The following is a 21,584-nucleotide window of genomic DNA, read 5'->3' as shown; positions in this document are numbered from 1 at the left end:
AGGCATTAGCAACATTTGGGGAGTCATTGCTCACTTCACTAAATAGGCTCATGATGCTCCACTTGACACACAGGGCTACGGGAGGATGACCATCTCTGTGCCCTTAAAGGGCAGACAAGAGGCAAAAGAAAAAGGGGGCAGAACAAGGGTCAGAATCTCAAATGCAACTTTTCAGTGACCCTCCCCTAGAGACAAAGAATTATAGCAAAATCAAGTGCAGAGAAATTGAGGGGGAAAACAAAACAGGAAAAGTGAGAGTCCTAGGAGATCAAAGGAATGAAAGCAAAATTGAAACCTAGGTTCAGTGGGCTGGAAGATCACCAAGGGAGCAAATCTCCTTATCAGGATGAAATAAAGAGAACTTAGCAACTATATACTGAAGACCTCTATATACCGGGGGAAATGGCCACGTGGCTAAAGTTGTGGTTCGTAGGGTCTTGGATGGACTGCATAATTCTCAAGAAAGACCGGGACGTGTTGTGCATCGTGACTGCTGAAAACGTGGCAACTGGTGGGAAAAAAAGGAAGCAACAAACTCCATGTGTTGTTGAGTCCATCATTTATTAAGAAAATACAATATATCCAGCATTTTTTTTCTCTTTCTCTCCAAAATAAAAGTTTTCTATCATTACTATGGCTGGTTATGGATTCCCCCATTTGCACACTGAGCGCCTAGGACGCTGGGCCCTCCAGGTATGAAAGTGGTGGCTCTGGAGTATCTGGATGGCTGGATGGTTTGGACGGGTGGGTCTCAGGACCTTTCCGCTAACTAGCCCCCTCCTGGCATGTCAAGAGCACCTTGGGATGCTCTGGTGGAGTGGGTGGGCAGGTACGTAGCTACTCAGCAGCTGGCCTCTTCTGCGCTGGCACATGCCCTCCGCCTGGCCCTTGGTCTGCGATGGAAGCCCCCCCCCCGCATTACCTCTAGCACCTTAAGGTGCTTCAGCTTTAAACCTGGTTAATCCTTAAAATTAATTCTTAACTTTTGAGGTGGGATAGTGTGTCCCAACACGGTCTAATTGTAACTGCCAGTATGCAGAGACCGCCATTTATGCATGCTAAGTTCCAACGGCAGAAGGTGACGTGGCATGCCTGGCCAGCTCAAGGACGCCAGGAAGGTTTTGCACTGTTGGAGGAGGGCTATGGCAGGGCTGGCTGAGGTCCAGGCAGTGAACACAAGTGGCCTCCTGAAGGGTGCAGGCGCTAAGGACTGGGGACATTTTTGAAACACTGGCTGCCCTTCTGTGCTGCACAAGGATCCCTCTTTGCAGGGGTGGGTGGGTGGCTCTTGAGCTCCGAGCGCATCACAGGATGCAGAGCCCTGATCCCTCCTGGAAGCCAGAATTTGGCCGAGCCACGACAGGAGAGCTGGGCCGCTCTCCCCTTTGGGCCCCCGGGGGCAGCTCCCCTTGCAGGGCTCCCCTTGCAGGGTTGACCACATCACGAGGCCGGATCTCAGGGAGACCTTCTCCCCTTTGGGCCCCAGGTCAGGTTGGCAACACCTGGGTCCTCCGACCCGTGTCATCCTCTCCCACACCCCTCCTGGCCCTTCTTCTGGAACTGAGGGGCCAAAGCGGATCACCCTCAGCATGGAGAACGGGCGTGGGGGGCGTGGTGGTGTCAAAGATGGACGTCACAAACAAGGAATACAAATTCCAGAAGGTTAGAGGGAAAGCAGCTTTTTCTCAGACCAAACAATGGAGGCTTGGGGGAGGTGACAAGTGCCAAGGTGTTGGAGCATGTGGGCATGCATGCGCGTACACACACACACACACACACGCACATGCCTACGGTCCGTCCCCCAAGACTGCACTTTCGCCTTTGGCCCCGTTCAGAGAGCTCTTGCCTTGTGAGCGTGACTCAGCAGTAAGAAAAACAACTGCCTTGGAGACGTAGAAACCCATTTATTTATTGCTTCAACGCAAGCGCTGCTCCGGCCTTGTGGTCCCAGCGTGCTGATGCATTAAAGACTCTTAGCTGAAGGTGCATCTAGCCCTATTTGTTGTTGACCTCCATGATTTCCTGCCGTGTCCCACCCTGTATCTTATTAGTTTTTTAAAAGGACATGATGAAGAGTTCTGGGACACCCAGAAGCTTGCAGGCTGTTTTGGCACAACAGCCGGTCCTGAAAGGCCGAGCAGGTCCTGCGGGCTTGGGTTTTGGTTCCCAGGAGCCAACATGGCTACCAAGGATGGTGGCATAACAGCGAATGCGTCCTGTGTAGGACAGAGCCCTTCCCTTCCAGCCCTGCAAGAGAGGGAGGCCAAGGGGGACCTGCGAGGGAAGCCTCCGCCTGGGGCATTGGGGAGCCAGAAGGTGAAGAAGCCGGCTGACCGGCCGGCCCTGCTGTCTTCAGGCCAGCTTCGCCCTGGCCGGAAGGGGTGCTGGCCCCCTCCTGACCTCTCCTCCCCTGCCTGGCCCTGGGGGGGGGGCTGCCCTCCGCTCTGCCCAGAAGTCCGACCCCAGGACTGGGAAGGGGTGGGTGGGAAGGGGGCGCCCTTGGAACCGCTGAGGTCAAGGCCAGGACCCACCACCAGAGACAGGGAAACAACTGCACACCGACAAAACACGGCTTTTACTGACAATGGCGAGAAGAGCCTCAGAGACACAGGAAACAGGGACCAAGAAAATAGACAACTTCTCGCAGAGACAAAACCGAGACAACAAAGAAAAGGGGGGGCGGTGCGTGCTCGGCACACACACACACACACACAGAGCCCCCCCCCGCTCCAGCCATGAGCAAAAAGAGAAGCCCATTGTGAGGCAGCCCCAGGAGCCTTGGGGGCGGGAATGTCTGCGCCCCTCTCCCCACGGCCCCAAAGGCAGGTCTTGGGGAGGAAAGAGGCTGGGAGGGGGCTCCTCCACGTCTCTCCTGAGGAGGGGGGGGAGTCCACAGCCCTTGCTTCTGCGCCCCACACCTGCCGCAGGAGGAGGAATGAGCGGGATTTCCGGGGCAGCAACAGCCGTGGGTCAGCCCCACTGCAAGGGCAGTGGCTTCTTTGGTGTGGCCCACCCTCCCTCCCTCCGAGACGGGGTGGGGTGGGGTGGGTAGGAGAAATTCCAAGCCCTGCAGGTGATCAAAGAGGAGGGACCCGGTGCTTGATGGCACAGAGGGGGGGCAGTCCCCCACCCTCCCCCCACAGAGATTGGCACATTCACAAGATGGAGCTCCCCCACCCCCAGCAGATGGAGGCTCCGTGTTCAGAGAGTTCGCCCCGCCACCCCTTCCGGCTGATTTGCTCTGCCCGGTTCACAGGGACGTCTCTTGCAGGATGTAGGCGTGCGCTGCGTCTTTCCGGACAAACCCTTCGCCCGGTCCTTCCCCCTCAGGGCCACTCCCTGGGGGGAGGCCATCCGGGAGCCCATGGAGCACCCCGTTGCCCGTTTTCTCTGTGGCCAGAGAGCCGGCGTCGTGGCCGTCGCTGCCATCCTGAGGAGGGGCAAGAGAGGGCCGGTCAGTCTCTGAAACGCTGCTCTGGGCGCAGCCGGTCCCTCGATGCTGAGGCAGCCCCCTCCCCACGGGGCTCCGCAGGTCCCTCCTACTGGACGGCGTCCGCCCCCCACCCCCAAGCCCACCTCACAGCTGCGAGTCTTCCACGGGACGACTGGGTAGGAGGAGGAGGGGGCCCCAGCCCCCCCCATCCTGGCCCTGAGGGGAAGCCCTGCCCTTTTCTGCCCACTGAGCCAGGACGGGGGGGGGGGGTCCCCTTGGAGCTGGGCTCTCCTCCCCCATCTCTCGCCAGCAGAGGGTCAGGACGAAGCTGGCCTGCGGAAGCTCCCGCTTGCTCCTGTTCCACCCCATCCTGTCCCGGAGAGGGGAGTAGGAAGCGGATGGTGCCGGTGGTGATGGATTGGGCCCACCCCTTCCCTGCTCCAGGGGCCCTTGAACACTGCCTGACAATAGAACAGAATAGAATATATTATATATTTTGATGTTTTATTTGTGGCTGGCCTTAGACCATAATAAAGTTTTATTCTATTCATTCTATACACTGCCTGACACCTGCGAGCCACAGGAGGAGGGGGGAGAAGGAGGAGAGGGAGCAGCCCTTCCCGTGGATGCCCAGTGTGTATACTGGGGGGCTTCAGAGAACATCCAAGAGCCCCCTCACAGACACACACACCTATGCACACACAGCACCGCACCAATGCCTCACCTTGTCAGGGTCACGGACCCCACAGCGCAGTCGGTCGTGGTATCTTTTAGGCAAACAGCACAGCAGGCGTGGCAGCACGGGGAAGATGGTGCGAGGGTTCACGTCCTCTCCCCGTGTGGGGCCTGTGCGGGGAGGAGGAGGAGGTGGCAGCGTGACCCAGGGGAGGGGGAGGAAAGGGGCACCACGTTGTCCCCGTCGTCGGCATCTGGCTTCCCAGGGCCTCAAGCAGGGCAGAGGACCCGGGGCCCGGAAGGCAGATCTGAGGCTGCCAAGGGGGGGGGGGAAGAAATTCCCCCCACCACACTCCTGTTCTGAGCCTCCTTCCTCCCCCACCTGCACCTGAGCTGAGCATCTCCCTTCACTCCAGCCGTTCAGGTCCCACTTTCTACCCACATCTATCTGTGCCCAAGGAACGGGGCTTGCCCACAAACATTCTCATTAAAACAGAGCAGTTAGATTTTGTCTTCTTCTTTTGGCCTGACTTTCTATCCAGGACTTGTGGGGTACCTTCCTCCCTGCCACCCCCCACCCCCACCCCTGGCAAGGCCTGGGGGCAGCGCAAGCTAGTGGCCAATGCTTTTCGTCCTCACCCTGGCCCTCTCCCCCTCTATCAGGCCTACCTATAAAGAGCACTTCTGGTGGAATCCTCTTCCACCCCCCCCCCCACGTACCTGTAAGCAGGCTGACCAGCAGCCCCACAACAATGACGGTGGTGGAGTTGTGCGCACTGTACCACATATATGACAGGTTGTAGAACTTCCGTAGCCCCGTGGGCCTGGAGAGGCCACCATCGCAGAGATAAAAAGAGAGAGAAGAGAGTTAGGAGCTATATATATATATATATATATATATATATATATATATATATATATATATATATATATATATATATATATATATATATATATATATATATATATTTTTCTCTGCGACACACACACACACACCCTGCTGTCAGAGGAAGGCCAAATCCTGCTTTCCATCCTCCCCACCTTGCACCCACACCCCACTTTCTCTTTGGGTAAACACTTGAGGGTTCACTGGGGCTGCTATTCAGAAGGGAAGCATAGCTGGGTGGCTGGTGCTGCCTTTCCTTATCAGTGCCCCCCCCCCCTGTTTTAATTGGCAGCTCTTGTAGCAAGCGACCCTGAGGACCTGGACCTTCTTCCTGACCCACAGTAGCCCCTGTGAGGATGGAACGGAGGTGGTCCAATCCACTGGAATCGCTGCCTGCCTCTCAAGATGCCAACAGAGAGAAGGCTGTTCCTTCATCACATTTCGTGAGGTCGGTTTGTTTTAAAGACGCCGCCTGAGGGGAGACAGCCTGTTGCTCAGTTAGAGTGAAGCCTGGGTCTAAGAGCTGTGCTGAGGAAGGCCTCTTTTTGAAGAAGCCATGAAAATACAGAGTGTTTTTGTGAAAATCGTGTAAAAGTCAGCATTCGTCTATATGGGAACATAAAGGACTACACTTAAACCATAAGAAAGAAGTAAAGTAAAAGATATTCCAGCTGCAACCACAAGACAATCTGCAATATTCATTTTTAAAAAATCTGTTAGGTTTCCCCTCCCTTAAATACATGGGTTTTTTTTAATAAACCCTCTCTATTTTGGCAGGGGGGGATTAGCAATTAGAAAATAACATCTCACACATTGCATTGGCCAGCAGGGGACCACAGAATCAAGATTATGTCCCGAAAACAGCCCTTGCTCCCTCCCAAAATGAGAAAAAGGTGGTCCTGAACGCAATACAAATCCAAGGGAAGGTGACATTTCTCTCAGACCCCTAAAAAACCCCAAGCAAGGAGCAAATCCGGGCTGCCTCTTCTTTCACCCCTGGTGCCACGACAGCTTTAGAAAGGGCAGCCTTTCAGCAGCGGGCAAACTCTGGCTCTTTGCCTGGCCTAGTAAAAGGGATGTGCCAGGAAGAGGAGCCCAAGTTCACGAGCAAAAGGGGAACTCCAAATTGAGCCAAGGGGCTCGGGGGCAGTTTTCCTTTTGGGTCAGCACACACGGGGTGGCCACCAGGGAGGGGGCGGGAGCCCCGCCAGCACCTCACCGTGGCTGCGGTTCAGGCAAGCTTCTGCCACACAAGAATGGTTCACCTTTAAGGTAACACGAGGCTCTTGGGGACTTGAGGAAGGACAGTGGGCCCATCCGTGGCCGCAAGCCGACTGCCTCCAGCTGACCCTCAGAGGTCGTGGGCTACCAAAGACTCATGGGCTGGAGCGCACGAGCAGCAGGAAAGCAGTCCTGCCTGCCATGTGCCCATCTCTCTCTCTCTCTCTCTCTCTCTCTCTCTCTGTCTCCCAGCTGACCACTACATGAGATGGCAAGCCAGGTGGCAGGAGGGCCGTAGCTGACGGGCACAGCCCCTGCTCTGTGTGCAAGTTCAGCGGCAGCACCGTCAGGCAGAACATGCATATCCTGGGACTCTGGAGATCGATGACCGCCCATTCACGTTGGCAGCTCGAAGCAAGAGAGACCCAAAAGCAAAGCGCGCTGCTTCTGGACCGCCCCCCCCCAGCGCTTCAAGCACTCTCCAGGCGGTTTACAAGTGAATGATGCAGGGAATACATATTGCACGTGCGCCCCCCCCCACCATCCCCGCAAGCCAAGAGCTCATTTTACCGACCTCAGAAGGGCAGAAGAGGCCGAGTCAACCTTGAGCCGGCGGCCTGGGGTTGAACCTCCAGGTCGAGAGAGCCCAGTTTTGGGCTGCAGGTCAGCCCTCGAGCCAGGGCGCCACGAGGCTCTTGCCACAGCTCGACACTGCCTGAGGCAGATTCTCAGGGATCTGCTGGGTCCTTGGCAGGTGCCTCATGGAATCTCACCGCGATCCTCACCCCTGGACAAGGAAGGGTCCTCAGCTTTCCCTCACCTCCTCCTCCTCCTAAGGGACGTCCCCAGCCTGGCCACCTGGCATCCGTCGCCTGGCCCCGGTTTTCCAGGCCCCTGCAGTCACGCGGGGGCTGAAGGAAGAGGGCCTCCGCCTCTCCGCACGGCCACCAAAGGCCCTCCAGCAGGAACTGGGAGGGATGGAGTCAAGGACAGTCTCGAACCAGGGAACTCCTGCCTCACCCTCTCCAACCTGTGACGCCACACACACACACACACACACACACACACACACACACGCACGCACGCACGCACACGCATGCCCAGCTGCTCCTCCAAACTGGGTCCCGGAACCGTTCTGGAAGGAAGGGGACTCACTCAGCCCACGGCTGCAAGTGGCCGCCAGGGTCCCGAGACAGGGTCCAGCATCCCTATAAACATTTCAAATTTCTTTGAAGGAACATTGGCTCAGAAATTCCCCTGGCCCCCTCTGGGGAACTTGGAAGGGGGGAGGTTTCACGTTTTAAGCGCTCTCAATACTCCTGGGAAACCACCATCCCCAAATAATTTTTTAAAAATCTTCTGGCCCAATGAAAGGAGGCAAGGGTGTGCTGTGTTCCCTTTTTTACTTGAAAGAACAGCTGTAAAGAAATCTTTCTGGAGGACTGGTGGGGGGGGCGTGTTGGAAGAGTGGGTGTTTCCCCCTGCCCTAGAAAGATCCTGTAGAGCAAGGTAGGTGAGGAGTGAGGACTCAGGCGGCAGCAGGGAGGAGGTGGCGGCTGGGCTGAGGCGGGAAGCAGAGGAAGAAGGAGGACCTCAAAACCTCAGAAAGCCGCTCCAGCCGATGGGACTTTGCACAGGGAAGCGTGAGTGACGCACCATGACTCACCAAGACAAAAAGCCATGTGAAGTCACTGTCTCTCTGTGTTAGTGTGTGTGTGTGTGTGTGTGTGTGTGCACACGCATCAAAATCCCTTGCAGCATAAGGCACATCATCACAGCAGTCAAACATCCCCAGCTGGTTAAACAAATATCGGAAAGATTTGGTGAACTGGGGAGAACAAAACATTACAGTACGAGACCCATGGAAGAGGCAAAGCACGTGTGTGAGTGTGTGCAGAGGTAGAGTGTGTGTGTGTTCTTTCTGCCTGAGGAGGGGGCTTCTCAGCATCAGTTGAACCGGCCCCTGGGAGTTTGCTACAGACACATAGGGAGGCCAGGCCTTCTGAGGACAGAGACCCAGGAAGAAGTTGGAGAGGCCAAATGGAGCTGAAGGGCTCCCCACTCTTGGCCTGCCCCAGAACAGCACACACGCCGTCCCTCTGGCCAGACCAAGCAGAAGCCTGCACCTGAGTCTGGGGTGGGTGGGCAGACCGCTTAGGGCCTTGCAAGCCGTCGCTAGCTCAGAGTGTCGCCCTGCAACCGGCAAACCCCCTCCTGTCCTGTCCTGTCCTGCCCACTCTGCCCGCCGGGTTCCTCAGTCCAGCATGTCCTGGGTGGGAATTCCCTGCGCTCGCTTTTACCTCTTTGGGGGTGGTGGCGAGGTAAGCAATGTCGTCATGATGGCCGTCGTCAGGTTTCCATCCAGCGGAGGGAGGGCGGGGGCCGGGGCCGCACTTTGCATGTTGACCACGAAGCTCCCGATGCCGACCCAGAAGGCCATGGCGAGCCCAGCCACCAAGCCAGCCACAGCACCCTGGCCGCAGAAAGGGTGTGTGTGTGTGTGTGTGCAGAGTGTGAGGAACCTTTTGTGGCCCTCCAAAAGGGCCGAAGGGGGAGGCAGCCAAGGGCTCAAGCCACCCCCCCTCCCCAGGACTCCCATCCCCCCCTCCCCAGGACTCCCTTGGGCACACGAGGAAGGCAAATGAAATGCCACCCCGGGCACCCATCCTCTTCCTGCAGGCGCACACCCAGCCCAAGGAGGCCCTGGAAGAGCCATCTCCCCCTCCCACCTCCACCCGAAGAATCTGTTGGGAAGGAAGGAGCAGCCGCTCCCTCTGGCAAGAAGGAGGGAACACCCACCGTCGCGTTGGCACAAGGGAAGAACATGCCAAGGCAGAAGAGTCCCAGCAAGGGCCCCCCGACCATGCCGAAGATGCTGAAGGCAGCCTGGAAAGGAAGGAGGAGAAGGTGGAATGGGGGGGCAGTGACAGCCAGGGGCCCCCAGTGGGGGGTTGGTGGGTGGGTGTTTTGCACATCAAGAACTCCTTGTGACCCACCCACCCCCGGTGCCCACAAAGGCTTCACACACCCAATGCTACTCCCTCCATGCCAGCGCAGCCCTGACGTTTGCATCCAGGGCCTACCTAGATACACGGACTAACCTCTGGGGGGGTTGTCCCACACCCACACCTGCGCACGGGGGACAGGGCCACACCCCTTCCTTACCTGCAGCACTGGGCCCATCATGGAGGAGACATAAGCCATGCCCAAGCAGAGGAGGCCGTAGCCCAGAGCTGGGGGGGGAGAGGGGGAGACGGCTTATGGTCAAATCAGATCAGGGGTGAGTCTGCCGAGCAGGTGCCCCAAGAACTGAGGTGGGGGAGTCTCCACCCATGCCTCCAGCCCCCCCCCCGGCACAACTCACCCAACAGCTTGGAGTAGAGAGTGGCGCGTCCCTCAGGGAGGCTGGACACATAAGGGCGGATCAGGTCCTCCATGGTCACGGTGGCCAAGGAGTTGAAGGCCGAGGAGATGGTGCTGCCGAGACAAGAGAGGAAGAGGGTGCAGGGAGGGAGCGGTGGGTGGGAGGGTGGGCGCGCGTCAGGGGTTGCTGCTCTAGAGTGCTGGGAGGAAAGGGACCAGCCGGGGAGGGGGGGCTCACCTCAGAGAGCCGCTGAAGAGGCAGGCCACAAAGAGACCGGGGAGGCCGGGCACCTCCTGGAGCACATCCATCACAAAGTAGAGGACCATCTGCACGGCAGAGACACAAGCGCGGCCCTGATCCAGCGTGCCTGGGGTGGGTGGTTGAAAGGCATCCCCCCCCCCGGCCATTGGCACCTGGGAGAGTGACTGCTCCAATATTCACTATCAACCCTCACAGGTGAGCAGTGCTCCCACGTGGGGGGAGGCCTTCAAGAGAAACTTAAAGACAACCACCTGGCCGATGTCCTTTGGTCTGGATGCCTGCCTCGAGCAAGGACAGGGGGTTGGACTGGATGGCCTTAGAGTCCCCCTCCAACTCCGCTACTCTGTGCTTCTATGACAGCCTGGAGCATCAGGGGGAAAGCCGGGGCCACATCTCCAGCATGAGGGCCACAGCCCCCTCCCCACCCCCACAACACACAGGTGCAAACTCCTCCCAGACCACCCACTCCCTTGGAGGTGGGTCCTGGCCTCTCACGTCCACCAGCGCGGTGGGGGGGGCAGGCAGAGGAACAAGGGGACCAAGACAGGTCTCTGCCCACTAATCTGCCCCCCCAGGACACATCTGGCTCAAGGCATCCCAGTGCTCAGGGCAGGGGAGCAAATGGGTTTACCGTCCAGATTCTCCCACCTGCGCCCGAGATGCTTGCAGGAGACAGCCTGCCAGCGCCCCAGATCGGCCGCCCCACTCTGGCCAACGGCAGAGCCGGCCATGGCACCCGGATAGAGGCCGGGAGTGCTTTGGGAGTGGGAGACGGGAGTCCAACAGACCTGGTCGGGCTTGGCTCTGCTCTGCTCCGGGGAGAGGGGGTGCTCCTGGTAGAAGGCGAACATGACCAGCCCGGTGAGGCAGCTGAGGCAGAGAACGATCTGCTGGCAGGGGAAGACGGCATAGCAGGAACTGGTGGGGGGGGGAAACAAGGGGAACAGGGCCCCGTTAGCCGGGGGCGCAAACCAGCCCCCCCAATCCGGTTCTGCCCTACACCCTCTCTGAGCCCGCCCCACTCACTCACAGCACAGCCTGGCGCTCCGTGCGGGAGCTCAGGTACCGCTGGACTTGGGCCTGGTTCACCCCAAAGAGAGACAGCATCATGAAGACGCCCCCAAAGGCCAGGGACCAGAAGGTGTGCCGCTCGTACGGGTCGGGGTCCAGGCTGTGGAGGGAGAAGGAGGAGGGAGAAGGAGAAGGAGAAGAGGGAAGGAGCACAAGGTCACGGGTGGCAAAAACATGGGCTCCCCCCCTGCCAAAAGCGGCTGCCTCTGGAGCAGGTGAGCAAATCCGGGGAGCCCGGGAGGGGGCCCGGGAGGGGGCCTGGGAGGGGGCTTCACCCACTGCCAGGACGGGGCTGCCTGGGCCCACTGGTCCCACACTCACTCGATGCCAGACACTCTGCCTTCCTTTGATGCCAGCTGCCAAACACGCCCCATGCCGCCGACCTTGATGGTGCCCACCACGATGACGGCCACCTGTCCTGCAAACATGACAAACGTCTGGAAGACATCGGTCCAGATGACTGCGCGAAGCCCGCCCTATGGAGGGAAAGCGGGAGGGCTGGTCAGCGGGGGGGGAACAGCAGGATTCCTGGGCACCGGACCCCATGGGCCCCAAAGCACAAGGGGGGGGAGGGAGGTCCCATCATGCCAGGAGAGAGGCATGGGGGGGGGTGGAGGGTGGAGGTCATATGGAGAGGGGGGGGGAAATGCCTCTTCCACCACAGACAGATGGGGCGAAGAACACGTACCACAGCAGTGTAGAAAGTGCAGACCAGGCCAATGGTCAGCACAGAGATCCAGAGGTCAAAATGGGTCACTGCAGTGAAGCAGAAAGAAGCCTTGTGGGGCAGGGAAGGCACAGACCTCTCTGCCACCGGGGCAAATCGGGTTCCGGCCCCTCTCGAGAGCCTGGCCACCTCCACCTGGAACCAGGCATGGAATCAGGGTGGGGGGGGGAGCAGTCCATGCAAAGAGCCACTCCCTCCCCCCTAAGCACAAAAGGAAGCCCTTGTGAGAGGATCGGTGCTCCCTCTCCCCCCCCTTGCTCAGCCCCCCCCCGATCAGCCCCTACTACTCACCTGCATTGAGAGCCAGGGCGGGGGCGTAGAGGACCACCCCCATGTACACCACCTGTGGGGAGAAAGACAGCCCTGCGGTTGCTTTGCCAGGCCTGGCTCCCCCCTCCTTCAGCTGCGAGCGGCCCGTGGGATGATGGGCAAGCCAAGAGAGAGAGCCCCCCCTTCCCGCCAACGAGGCCCCCAGACCGCCAGAGCCAGCGTGGCCAGCTCTGACCGGCAGCTGGGGCTCCTCCCTGGGGCTTCAGGCAGGAGAGCAGCCCACCCGGGCCGAGGAGGGTCCCCCAAGGGAGCAGAAGCGGTTCTGGGGCCGTGGCTGGAAAGGGGCTTCTCTAGGCTGAGAGGGGAGGGGCCCAGGCAAGACCCTCAAAAGAGAGGCAAAAAGGAAGGGAACGAGCAAGTGTGTGTGTGTGTGTGTGTGTGTGTGTGTGTGTGTGTGTGTGTGTGTGCGTGCGTGCGTGCGCGCACATGGGCGTGGATAGGGATGGCATGAAGAGGTGCTTGTGTTGTAGAGGAAGAGAACGGTTCAACAGGAGATGGGACAGAAAACCGGGGGGGGGGGTAGCAGAGAAGGAGGCACAGCCTCACTCACTCACTCACTCACTCACTCACTCACTCACTCACTCACTCACTCACTCACTCACTCACTCACTCACACACACACACACACACACACACACATGCACACACCAGGTCCTGCTGTGGTGTCTTCCTGAGACCCCTGGCTGGCCAACGCAGGACCAGGCAGGATAAGCAGGGGAGCAGAGGCACGGGGGAGGGGGGGAAAGGAGCCCCCCCCCGTCGCTCCAGCCCAGGAGGGACCCTCGCTACTCACCATCTGGAAGATGAAGGTGGCCGTCCCACAGACCCTCACCACCTTGTTGAAACGCAGCTCCAGGTACTGGAAGGCAGCAAAGAGGGAGTGTTAGCGCCGCAAGCGGGGGGGGGGGTCAGGAGGAAATGCTCTGGCCAAACCTTCTGCTCAGTGGGTGCAAGATGGGGCGGGGGGAGCGGAGGCCGTGAGCTAGCTGCTCTGGGACCCCACACTGGAAAAGCCGTTCTCCTGGGTGGAATCTGCCCCACAGCTATGCCCATTCCATAGACGACCCCCCTCTGTGTTCCCCTGCGGAACCCCAGCATGCTGGGGCAGTGTTTCTGCACACATGTGCGCGCACGCTCACAACAACTGGCAGAGCCTGGACCAGCACGGCACGCAGGCTCCACCTGCAGACATCAAAGGCACCCCACATCACGGCTGCTCACCAGCCGAGAGAACACACACAGAGGGAGGGCTGTCCGAGGGGCTTGGAAGCGGCAGCTGGGCAGTCAGCCAGAGGCAGGGAGGGCACAGGGCATCAGAGAGCCTCCCCCCCCCGCTCAACTCTGCTTTCCCCCACAGTTCCTCAAGGACCGTGAGGGTGGTCAGCCCCGCAGAGCCTGCAGTTCCGTTCCATGGCAGGGCAGTCCTGAGGTGCCGAAACAGACCGGATCAGGCCACCACATCTGTGTAGGGTTGTGTGTTCAAGTGCTGAACAAACCTTGGCTTGGCGCTCCAGGCAAGCCCCTCAGAGCTCTCTCAGCAGAGCCTCGCCCGCCTTCAACCCCCTCGCCCCCTCCCCTCCCTCGCCCTAAGGGAGAGCCACCCGGTAGCTTCCCGCTCAAGAAAAGGGCAAAGCCCGCTTGCTTCCTTCAGAGATCCTGAAGCACAGAGGGAAGTGCAGGGGCGCGCGGCGCAGCTGGCCAGGCAGCATGGCAGGGCCACTGAGAGGGCCCCCATTCTCCACCCAGCTGCCCCCCCCCCCACTGTCTCCATGGCCACACTTCCATGCAGGCATTCCCACCTTTTTCTGGGCACTCGGCCGGAACATCATCTTGAGGGCTGGGGTGGGGGTAAGAAAATAACAGCCCGTTCCCCATTACAACTCTGTAAAATGGGGGGGGGGGTGTCAGAGGATGCCTGCTCCTTCCCTGGGCCATTTGGGCACCAGTTTTTCCGCCATCACCCCAGGTTCCAGGCCCACATCCAGCCACTCACCTCGTAGGTGCTGGTGAGCCGCAGGCGGTAGAAGACGGGGATGAAGATGTGGGCCGGAATCAGGAGCCCCAGGAAGTAGCTGCAGCCGAGGAACCAGTACTCTGTCCCAAAGCGGAAGATCTCAGCGGGGACGCCCAGGATGGCCACGGCCGACTGGAAGGTGGCCAGCAGGGAGAGGGCCACCGGCAAGAAACTCATGCTGCGGTTCGCGAGCAAGAACTCCTGGACCGTGCGCTGCTTGCCGCCGCTCAGCGCGTGGAACAGCCCAATGCCGGCCGAGAACACCAGCAGCAAAGCGAAAATGGCATAGTCGGCCACGCCAAACTTACTGGCCGACATGGCGCTGCCACAGCCCCTTCTGGGAGATGTGCAGCTGCCCGGGTCCTGCCGGGGAGCCCGGCTGTGCCAGTGAGAGGGCACGACCCAACAGTCTTTGGGGAGACACCCCTGCCCAGCTGGCCAGCGGAATGGAAGGCCAACCACTCAGCCCTCCGAGCAGGGCCAACCCACAGCCAGCTCATCAAGTGCCCGCCACATCCAGGCGTCTGCTGAGGCCGCCAGGACCACCGAGAGCCAACCTGGAAAAAAGAGGGGGGGGATGGTGAGTCGAGAAGCAGCGGCTCCCCTCCCCAAGGGGGTCTTCTTTCCAGACTCTGGGGGGAGAAGCCAGCACAGACCCTCGGAGACGCCTCTGCCGACCTCTCTTCCCAGCCGTGCGGTGGAGGCGCTCAGAGCCTCTGGGGCCAGAGAGGAGCCTTCTTGGACCAGCCAGGAGTGGCCAAGCCCAGCTATGGGTGTGTGTGTGTGTGCGGCCAGCCCGACAACCCCCGGTCACTCCTTCAGGCCCACTGCACTTTGGGCCCTCAACACTGATGCCTGGGGGCGAGTTCCAAAGGAAAACCGCACCCCCTCAACACACACACACACACACACACACAGAGTGCCATTCCAGGACGGGGGGGGCACTGCTGGCCTGCCTGGCCAAAGCACACACTCCCAGCAGCCCAAGAACAGCAATGGCGCTTGGGGGGGGGGCTCCGCATACGGCGCGGCTGGAGGTCAGCCAGGCACGGCAACGCCTTCTCCTCCGTGGCTCACCAGGCCAAGACACACAGACACCCCTGAGAGGGCAGAGCGCGCTCCGGGCGCTTTCCTCTTTCCTCAGGGCGACCGGGTCAGAAAGAGGCCTCAGAGGGGGACCCCGAGGGGCCCCTGGTGGAAGCCCCCCACCCTCCGTCCTCAACCTTCCCAGGCCCTGGAGGCAGGGGCCAGCCCCCCGGCGTGTCCCAGTGGGCAGGCAGGGGCCTGAGTCACCATCATCCGGGCTCCTTCACACAAGTGACAGGTGAGGGGGTCTCAACGGAGGCCCGGGGGGGGCCCACCTGCAACTCCAGGTGGGCGCTTGCGCCACAGAACACTTCTCCACAGAAAACCAGACTGAACCCTGCGTCTCTGGGCCAGCCGGCAAAGTTCCCTGCCCGGGAGGAGGCTCAGCGCCTGTCCCTGGGGAGGCTGTTGGGGGTGGAGGAGGAGGACTAGCGCGCAAGGGCCAACGTCCAGCAGAGGCAAGGCAGAAGGCCGGGAGGGCTCAAAGGGGAGCAGAGGAGGAAGGCCCTCCCTGTCCCTGGCTCCCCTCTGCCCCCCAAGGGAGCCTGCCCTGGATGGGCAAACGAAGGGAAGCCGCCCTCCTGCTCCCCCAAAGCCCCTAGCGTTTTGTCTTGGGGGGGCAGAGAGCGCAGCAGGGAGCAAAACCACCTTGTCTGGAAAGGGCCACCGGCTTTCAGGCCGTGATGTGGGCGAAAGGACTCATCTAGCTGCAGGCAGGAGGCAGCCCTAGATTAGACCCGGCGCTCCTTCCCCACAACCTCCCGTGCAACTCTGACCCCCACAACAGAGGGGCTTAAGCAGGGCTCCAAAGGGCTAGACAAAGAGCAAGACATCACACACACCCCCAAAGCCTGTTTCCCCCCCCACACACACACACACAAAGATCAGGGGCCAGACCCCCTGGAGCTCCTGTGCCAAGTGGAGTAAAGCCAGGACCCCAGCTTCTTGCCCTTTTCCTCTTAGAAAGGGCTCAAGAGGGGCCTTCGCAGCAGCATGCCCAGGCATCAGGATCAGGCCACGCAAGACAAGGCTGCATTGTCTTTGCATCTGCTGAGAGATGCTCTTGTAGGCAAACCTAAAATTGCTGCTTTGGGGCTCTTTTGAGGGGAAATGTGGGATAGAAATAATGTGGAAAGCAAATAAAATTTAGAACCATTGCTTCCCATTCAGTTTTTATCCAGCTACTCTTCCCCCCCACCGATCATCCTAAAGCAGAGGGGGGTTCCTTTTGTGGGTAGCATGTGCCTCCTTCTCTCTGTCCTGCGCACGCACGAGCCTAAACATGGCAAAATGAAGTTTCACAAGCCAGCACATTTGGGGGGGGGCTGGTCCTCCGCCAAGGACTCTGAGGGTGCCTCTGAGTGACCTTGAAGCCTCTCCAGGCACCACAATCAAGGGAAGGCCAAGAACAGCAAGAAAACCCTGGAATACCTTCCTCCCCCCACCCCACGAAAAAACATACACCCCCACCCACCCACCCACACCCAGAGGGCTCCTAGGACCAAGAGTGCGCCAGGACAAAGCACAAAAGCCCTTGGAGTCTTTTTGTTCTTCTGCTCACATTTCAGGATGGTTCGTGTTTTCATGAGGCGCCTGCGAAGAGCATCGAGGGCACCCTTTCCTCCTCCTCCTCCTCCGCCTCAAATGCTCTTCCCAGCTATGAAAAGCAGCTTTCCGGAACAGGGAGGGCTTCGCAGGCCCTTCCCGGCCGTGTTTGGAACCCCGAACAAGACATGGATTTCCAATCATGTCCAGAAACACAATTTGGGGGGGGGCGGTGTCTGTGGAGCCCCAGACCCACCACCAACTGGCTAATCTCGGACGGGGGCCGAGAGAAAGGCCGCTGAGCCTTCTGGCCACAAAGCTGGCCCACGCCCGAGACCCAAGCAAGCCCTTCCAGCCACCGAAGAGCCCACCGGGAGCAAAGTGGGCCTCGCTGGGGAACGAGGAAGGGCTGGAGGTGGAGGAGCTGCCGGGCAGAGTGTTCCCCAAAGCCCACCCAGGGCTGGAAAGGACCCACCCGGCCCCCCATCCACACCGAGAGAGGTGCCTGGGCAAGGCCAAGCGTGTGAGAAGTTATTCACTCCAGAAGGAGGGAGGGAGGGAGGGAAGGAGGGATGGCTGGGGGGGGGGAAAGGAAATTAAGCTGCACGCGTCTTCTGGCGGTGAGGCTGCACCCAAAAAAGGAGCCCAGGGGAGGGAGGGAGTGCCAGTGGGGAAGCCGGCTTATCCTGAAACAGGGGGGGGGGGAGGGAGGGAGGCCCCGGGATGGTCCCCTGCTCCTGGCCTTGGGAGCAGAGGGAGCGCATACTTTCTGGGATTAAGGCCACAGCAGCCAGGCAGGCATGGGCTTGCCCACACCGAAAGAGAGGGGTGGGTGGCCTGGAGGGGACCGGGGGGGGCCTCCAGAAGGAAAGACCACGTGAAGGACCCTCGGCCAAGGGCTCCTGCCCTGCCCCACGGGGGGGGTGAGAAACGCACCCCCTCCGGCCACCCCTTCCCTTCCCTTCCCGCTGGCCTTGTCTGCGCAGGAGGGCATGGGGAGCTGCTGGACCCCTGGGCTTAAGCGGCCTTTCCCCCACCCCACCGTCCTGGACCCTCTCCTGGGCCAAGGCCAGCCTCTGGAGAGCAGGACAGCCCCTGTCAGTGCCAGTGCAGGGGGGAGGCATCATGTCTGTGTCAGCTAGGCAGAGCATGCCTCTTGGAGGAGCGATGGGCTGGAGGGCCACTTCCATCTCTCTCCCCCCCCCCGTCTTTCACCCCACTCCCCAAGCAAGATGCTCCCAGCAGCCCACAAACCAGCATCCCCTCAACTCAGCGGAGGAGCTGCAGCTTTTCACCCTCAGCCCCCCCACCCCTCCCCATCAGCACATGCCCAGAGCAGAGCAGAGCTCCTGTGCAGCCCACTTCAGCTGATCTTCATGGGGGGGGGGAATGGAAATACTTTGAGGCTTTCCTGGGTCTGTTCCGGCCCCCCAGCTCCATCCTGCCCTTCATCCAAGGGCATCAGAGCCTCCCAGCAGTGTCACACACACACACACACACACACACACACACACACACAACCTTCACCAGAGGCAGGGCAGGAGATTAAGAGCTGGGCAGGGCAGGGACGGGACCGGGTGGTGGTGTGGGTGTGAGGATCTGGGCCCCCACCTGAGCCCCATCCCAGGCGGCGGGGGGGGGGGGAGGGCCCCAGCCCTGGAAGGCGCCCCTCCTCCTCCTCCTCCTCCTCCTCCTCCTCCTCTCCCCCTCCCGCTCTTCTTCCTCTTGCCTGCACTTGCCTGCCAGAGCAGAGCCGGCCAGCCCGCCCCCCCCCACGCATGCATGCACACGCGCGGGCGCGCACACACACACATCCTACCGGCCCCCCTGCCCCTTGTCCAGGCTGCCTTCTGGTCACGCGCCGGGGCTGTTGAGGGCCACCCTGCGAGCCTGTCCGGAGCCGAAGGGAAGCAGGCTTGGAGCGCCGGGGGGGGGGTGGTGGTGGTGGTGTATGAGGGGAGGGGGGCAGCCCGGGGCAGGGGCTTTACCGGGCCCTGAGGGAGTGCGGGAGGTGGGCTGCCCCTCCGCCGGCAGAAGGGCCCTGGCCCTCCTCCTGGGCACGACCCCCCCGCCTTGCTCGGGGTGGGGGTGCGGCTGAAGGGGGGGCATGTGCCCCTCTGCCCCCTCCCCGTCCGACGGGTACTCCCCACCTCGCGAAGGAAGCCAGCCGGACGGAGGGGGGCGGTTGCCAAGGGCTCCTCAAGAGGCGGGCGGGCGGGCGAGCGGGCGACTCCAGGGCACAGTCCGAACTCCTGGCTCCGAGGAATCAAGGGTCACGGCGGGGAGGCCGGCCGGGGAGACCGGGAGGCCCGCTCCTCTGCCGAGGGGAGCAACCACCGGGCCAGGCGGACCTGTCCAGCTCGGCCGACGGCCGGCCGGCCGGGAAGGCGGAAGGACGGAGGGAGGGAGAGACGGAAGGCAGGCAGGCGGGCAGGCGGGCAGGCGGGCGGGCGGGCGTCCGGCCGGCTACCACCTCTCCCAGCCCGGAGGCTCCGGGGAGATGAGAGCCGGAGGAGACCGTGTGTCCGCCCGCCCCCCCCGCCGCTTCGCGCCTCGATACTCAGAATATTACGTGGCAGGGGAGAGGGGCCCACCTGCGGAGGAGCTGCACCTGTTGAATAGCCCTTCAAGAGAGGAGCAGACACCGGCGCGGGGGGGGGGGGCGGCGGCGGATGAGGCGAGAGGGGAAGGCGAGGCGGACCCGCCAAGCCGGGGCACGTGTCCCGGGCGGGCGGGCGCGCGTGGGGATGCGGCGGCGGCGGCGGCGGCCCCTTCGGCTCCCGAGCCTCTCTGCCACCCACCCAAGCGGCCTTCCTCCTCCTCCTCCTCCTCCTCCCCCCCCCCCGAGCCCGCGGGCCACGCGGAGAGGGAGGGGAGGAGTGGAAGGGGCACCGCGGGTTGCACCCCCTGGCACACAAGAGCGCCTCTGAGCATGTGCCGCGTCCCCGGGAAAGGCCGGCCATGGCAGCTGCAACCTCCTTCCCTCCCAGCCCTTTTCCTCTCTCTCCCTGCCTGCCCGCCCGCTAGCCAACCGGCCGGCCGGGCTTCCCACTCACCGCCAGCCCGTGGAAAGCGGCGCCCGCCCGACCTGCCCCGCGTGCCGCCCGGCTCTGACTGAGAGCGGCGGCGAAGGGGCTGAGAGTGCCAAGGGCAGGCCCCGCCCCCTGGCCGGCGCGCGCACACACGTGACGCAAGAGCCGGGCAGGACGCCGCCGCCGCCATGGGAACGCCTGGCCCGCTCGCTCCCTGGCGGCGTGGGGGGCGTGGCCAAGGAGACTAGGGAACCCCCCCCCCCCCCCTACGCGCCCTTTCCTGCCCGGGCAGGCCGGCCACCCAGCGCCGCCTCACCGCCCGTCCGGAAACCTCGGGGCAGGCCGTCTGTTCCACGGGCGAGCGAGCAGCTTGTGCCTCGCCTGTCGAGAAGCTCTTCCTCTCCTGCTTTGGGCGCCGCCTTTTCCCCCCCGGATCCTCCCGTCCCCGCCGGAGCTGCAGGGACAGGCGCCTGCTCCGCCTTGCACGCGAGGTCCCTTCCCAGACCGGAAGAGGGTGCATCCTCGTCCCATCGGCTCTCCTCCGCCTTCTCCTCTGCGGGCGATCCCTCCCAAACTCCCTCCGTCACCCTTCCTTCCAGAGCTTTCCCCTTCTTGGAGGGGGCGGGAATGCCTTGAGCTCTGCCAGACGGTGCCCACAGACAGAGGCAGAAAGGCACGCGGGGCCTCCCCGTCCGTGGCTGGCGCCTCCCTCCCTGGCCAGACCCCCGCGGCCACGCATCCTTCCCACGCCCTGCAAGGGGCCACCCAGGAGTCCTGCTTCCAGGCGGCGCCATGGACCACAGCATGGACCGCGGAGCCCCACCTTTCCCGAGGCCCAGCCCCCAAAAGGGGGAGCCCCACCTCCCGCAGTCCCTTCCTGGGCGGCCCTGGCCTTCCTGGACAAGCCCCCACCGGGGCCCCAAGGTCCGCCGCCTTCCCGCCCAGGACCTCCCCGCCCCTTGCCATACGGAGGGCTGGGGGTCCGGCAGCATCCTCTGTTCCCACCTGGGTCAGGAGGAAGGGCCAATGTCCGGTGAGGCTCAGCAAGCTCTCACAGAAGGGATGATTTGGGCCTTGATCCCCAGGAACTCATCCTTACAGCTTTGTAGCTTGTATTGTTCTCTAGGCATTGTCTCTGTTTTGTCCATGTTCAACTTCTTTTCGGTTTTATTCCTTTAAAGTCGTTGCTGTTTCCTGCCCACTGTCTGCCTTCTATTACTGAAGCTCCTTCCACCAATCTGCACTCTGCCTTCATTGAAATCTAATGCGAAACAAGGGGGGGGGGAGTTTCGCATGATCTGCTATTCACATAAGAAGGCAGCAAGGCGGCAAGAGGGAGCCGGGGAATGGTCTGCAAGCTTTTTCCGGGAGCCAGCAAGCAACTCTAAAAGCTGTTCATCCATAAGCGAGGCCAGGGGGAGTTGGGGGTGGAAACCGGCACAGACCTGGGTGACCAGAGCTTGGTGCATTTCGAAGGCTGCTTCCCCATTTCTGAAGCAGTGAGCGCAGCCGAGTCTCTTGCATCACCCCCATCCTGCACTGGGAGGACCCTGGACTCTCTGGCCGAAAATGTCTCTTCCAGCTCTACATTTCTGCTCCAACAGCAGCAAGTGGGAACCCCAGCCAGCATGCCATCCATCGCCCTTTGGTCTCACCCGCCTCTCCCTCCTCCTCCTCCTCCTCCCCCCCCCCGCCACTTGGGGCAGAACAGCCGAGGCCGTGGATCCCAACCTTGGGCAACCCAGGTAAAGGTTCCCCTTGTCAATTTTTGTCCAGTCGTGTTCGACTCTAGGGCGCTTTGCTCATCCTCGTTTCCAAGCCATAGAGCCAGCGTTTTGTCCGAAGATAATCTTCCGTGGTCACATGGCCAGTGCGACTTAGACACGGAACGCTGTTTACCTTCCCACCGTGGTGGTCCCTATTTATCTACTTGCATTTG

General features: G+C 61.2%; 1 protein-coding gene across 3 annotated transcripts; it reads right to left on the bottom strand.

Annotated features, from left to right (window-relative positions):
• Nucleotides 1–542: 542 nt before the first annotated feature.
• On the bottom strand, nucleotides 543–20,590 carry SLC5A6 (solute carrier family 5 member 6). Of its 3 annotated transcripts, none has more exons than XM_072985506.2 (16): nucleotides 19,670–20,590; nucleotides 13,962–14,539; nucleotides 12,762–12,827; nucleotides 11,930–11,981; nucleotides 11,600–11,667; nucleotides 11,233–11,387; nucleotides 10,871–11,011; nucleotides 10,629–10,758; nucleotides 9,817–9,905; nucleotides 9,580–9,692; nucleotides 9,381–9,448; nucleotides 9,015–9,101; nucleotides 8,516–8,688; nucleotides 4,829–4,932; nucleotides 4,158–4,279; nucleotides 543–3,430 (listed from the first exon to the last, which is right to left on the bottom strand). In XM_072985506.2, exons 2-16 carry the CDS (start codon nucleotides 14,298–14,300, stop codon nucleotides 3,251–3,253), a joined length of 1,887 nt encoding a protein of 628 aa, XP_072841607.2. In that variant the 5' UTR covers nucleotides 14,301–14,539; nucleotides 19,670–20,590; the 3' UTR covers nucleotides 543–3,250. The 3 variants fall into 3 exon arrangements, with proteins under 3 accessions (XP_072841607.2, XP_078237252.1, XP_072841612.2); XM_078381126.1 differs by having other exon boundaries at nucleotides 19,962–20,590; XM_072985511.2 differs by lacking the exons at nucleotides 13,962–14,539; nucleotides 19,670–20,590 and having other exon boundaries at nucleotides 11,600–11,773.
• Between the last annotated feature and the right edge of the window lie 994 nt (nucleotides 20,591–21,584).

This window comes from Pogona vitticeps, chromosome 1, assembly GCF_051106095.1.
Source record: "Pogona vitticeps strain Pit_001003342236 chromosome 1, PviZW2.1, whole genome shotgun sequence".
Lineage (NCBI taxonomy): Eukaryota > Metazoa > Chordata > Lepidosauria > Squamata > Agamidae > Pogona > Pogona vitticeps.
This window is presented reverse-complemented; position numbering and strand designations above follow the sequence as displayed.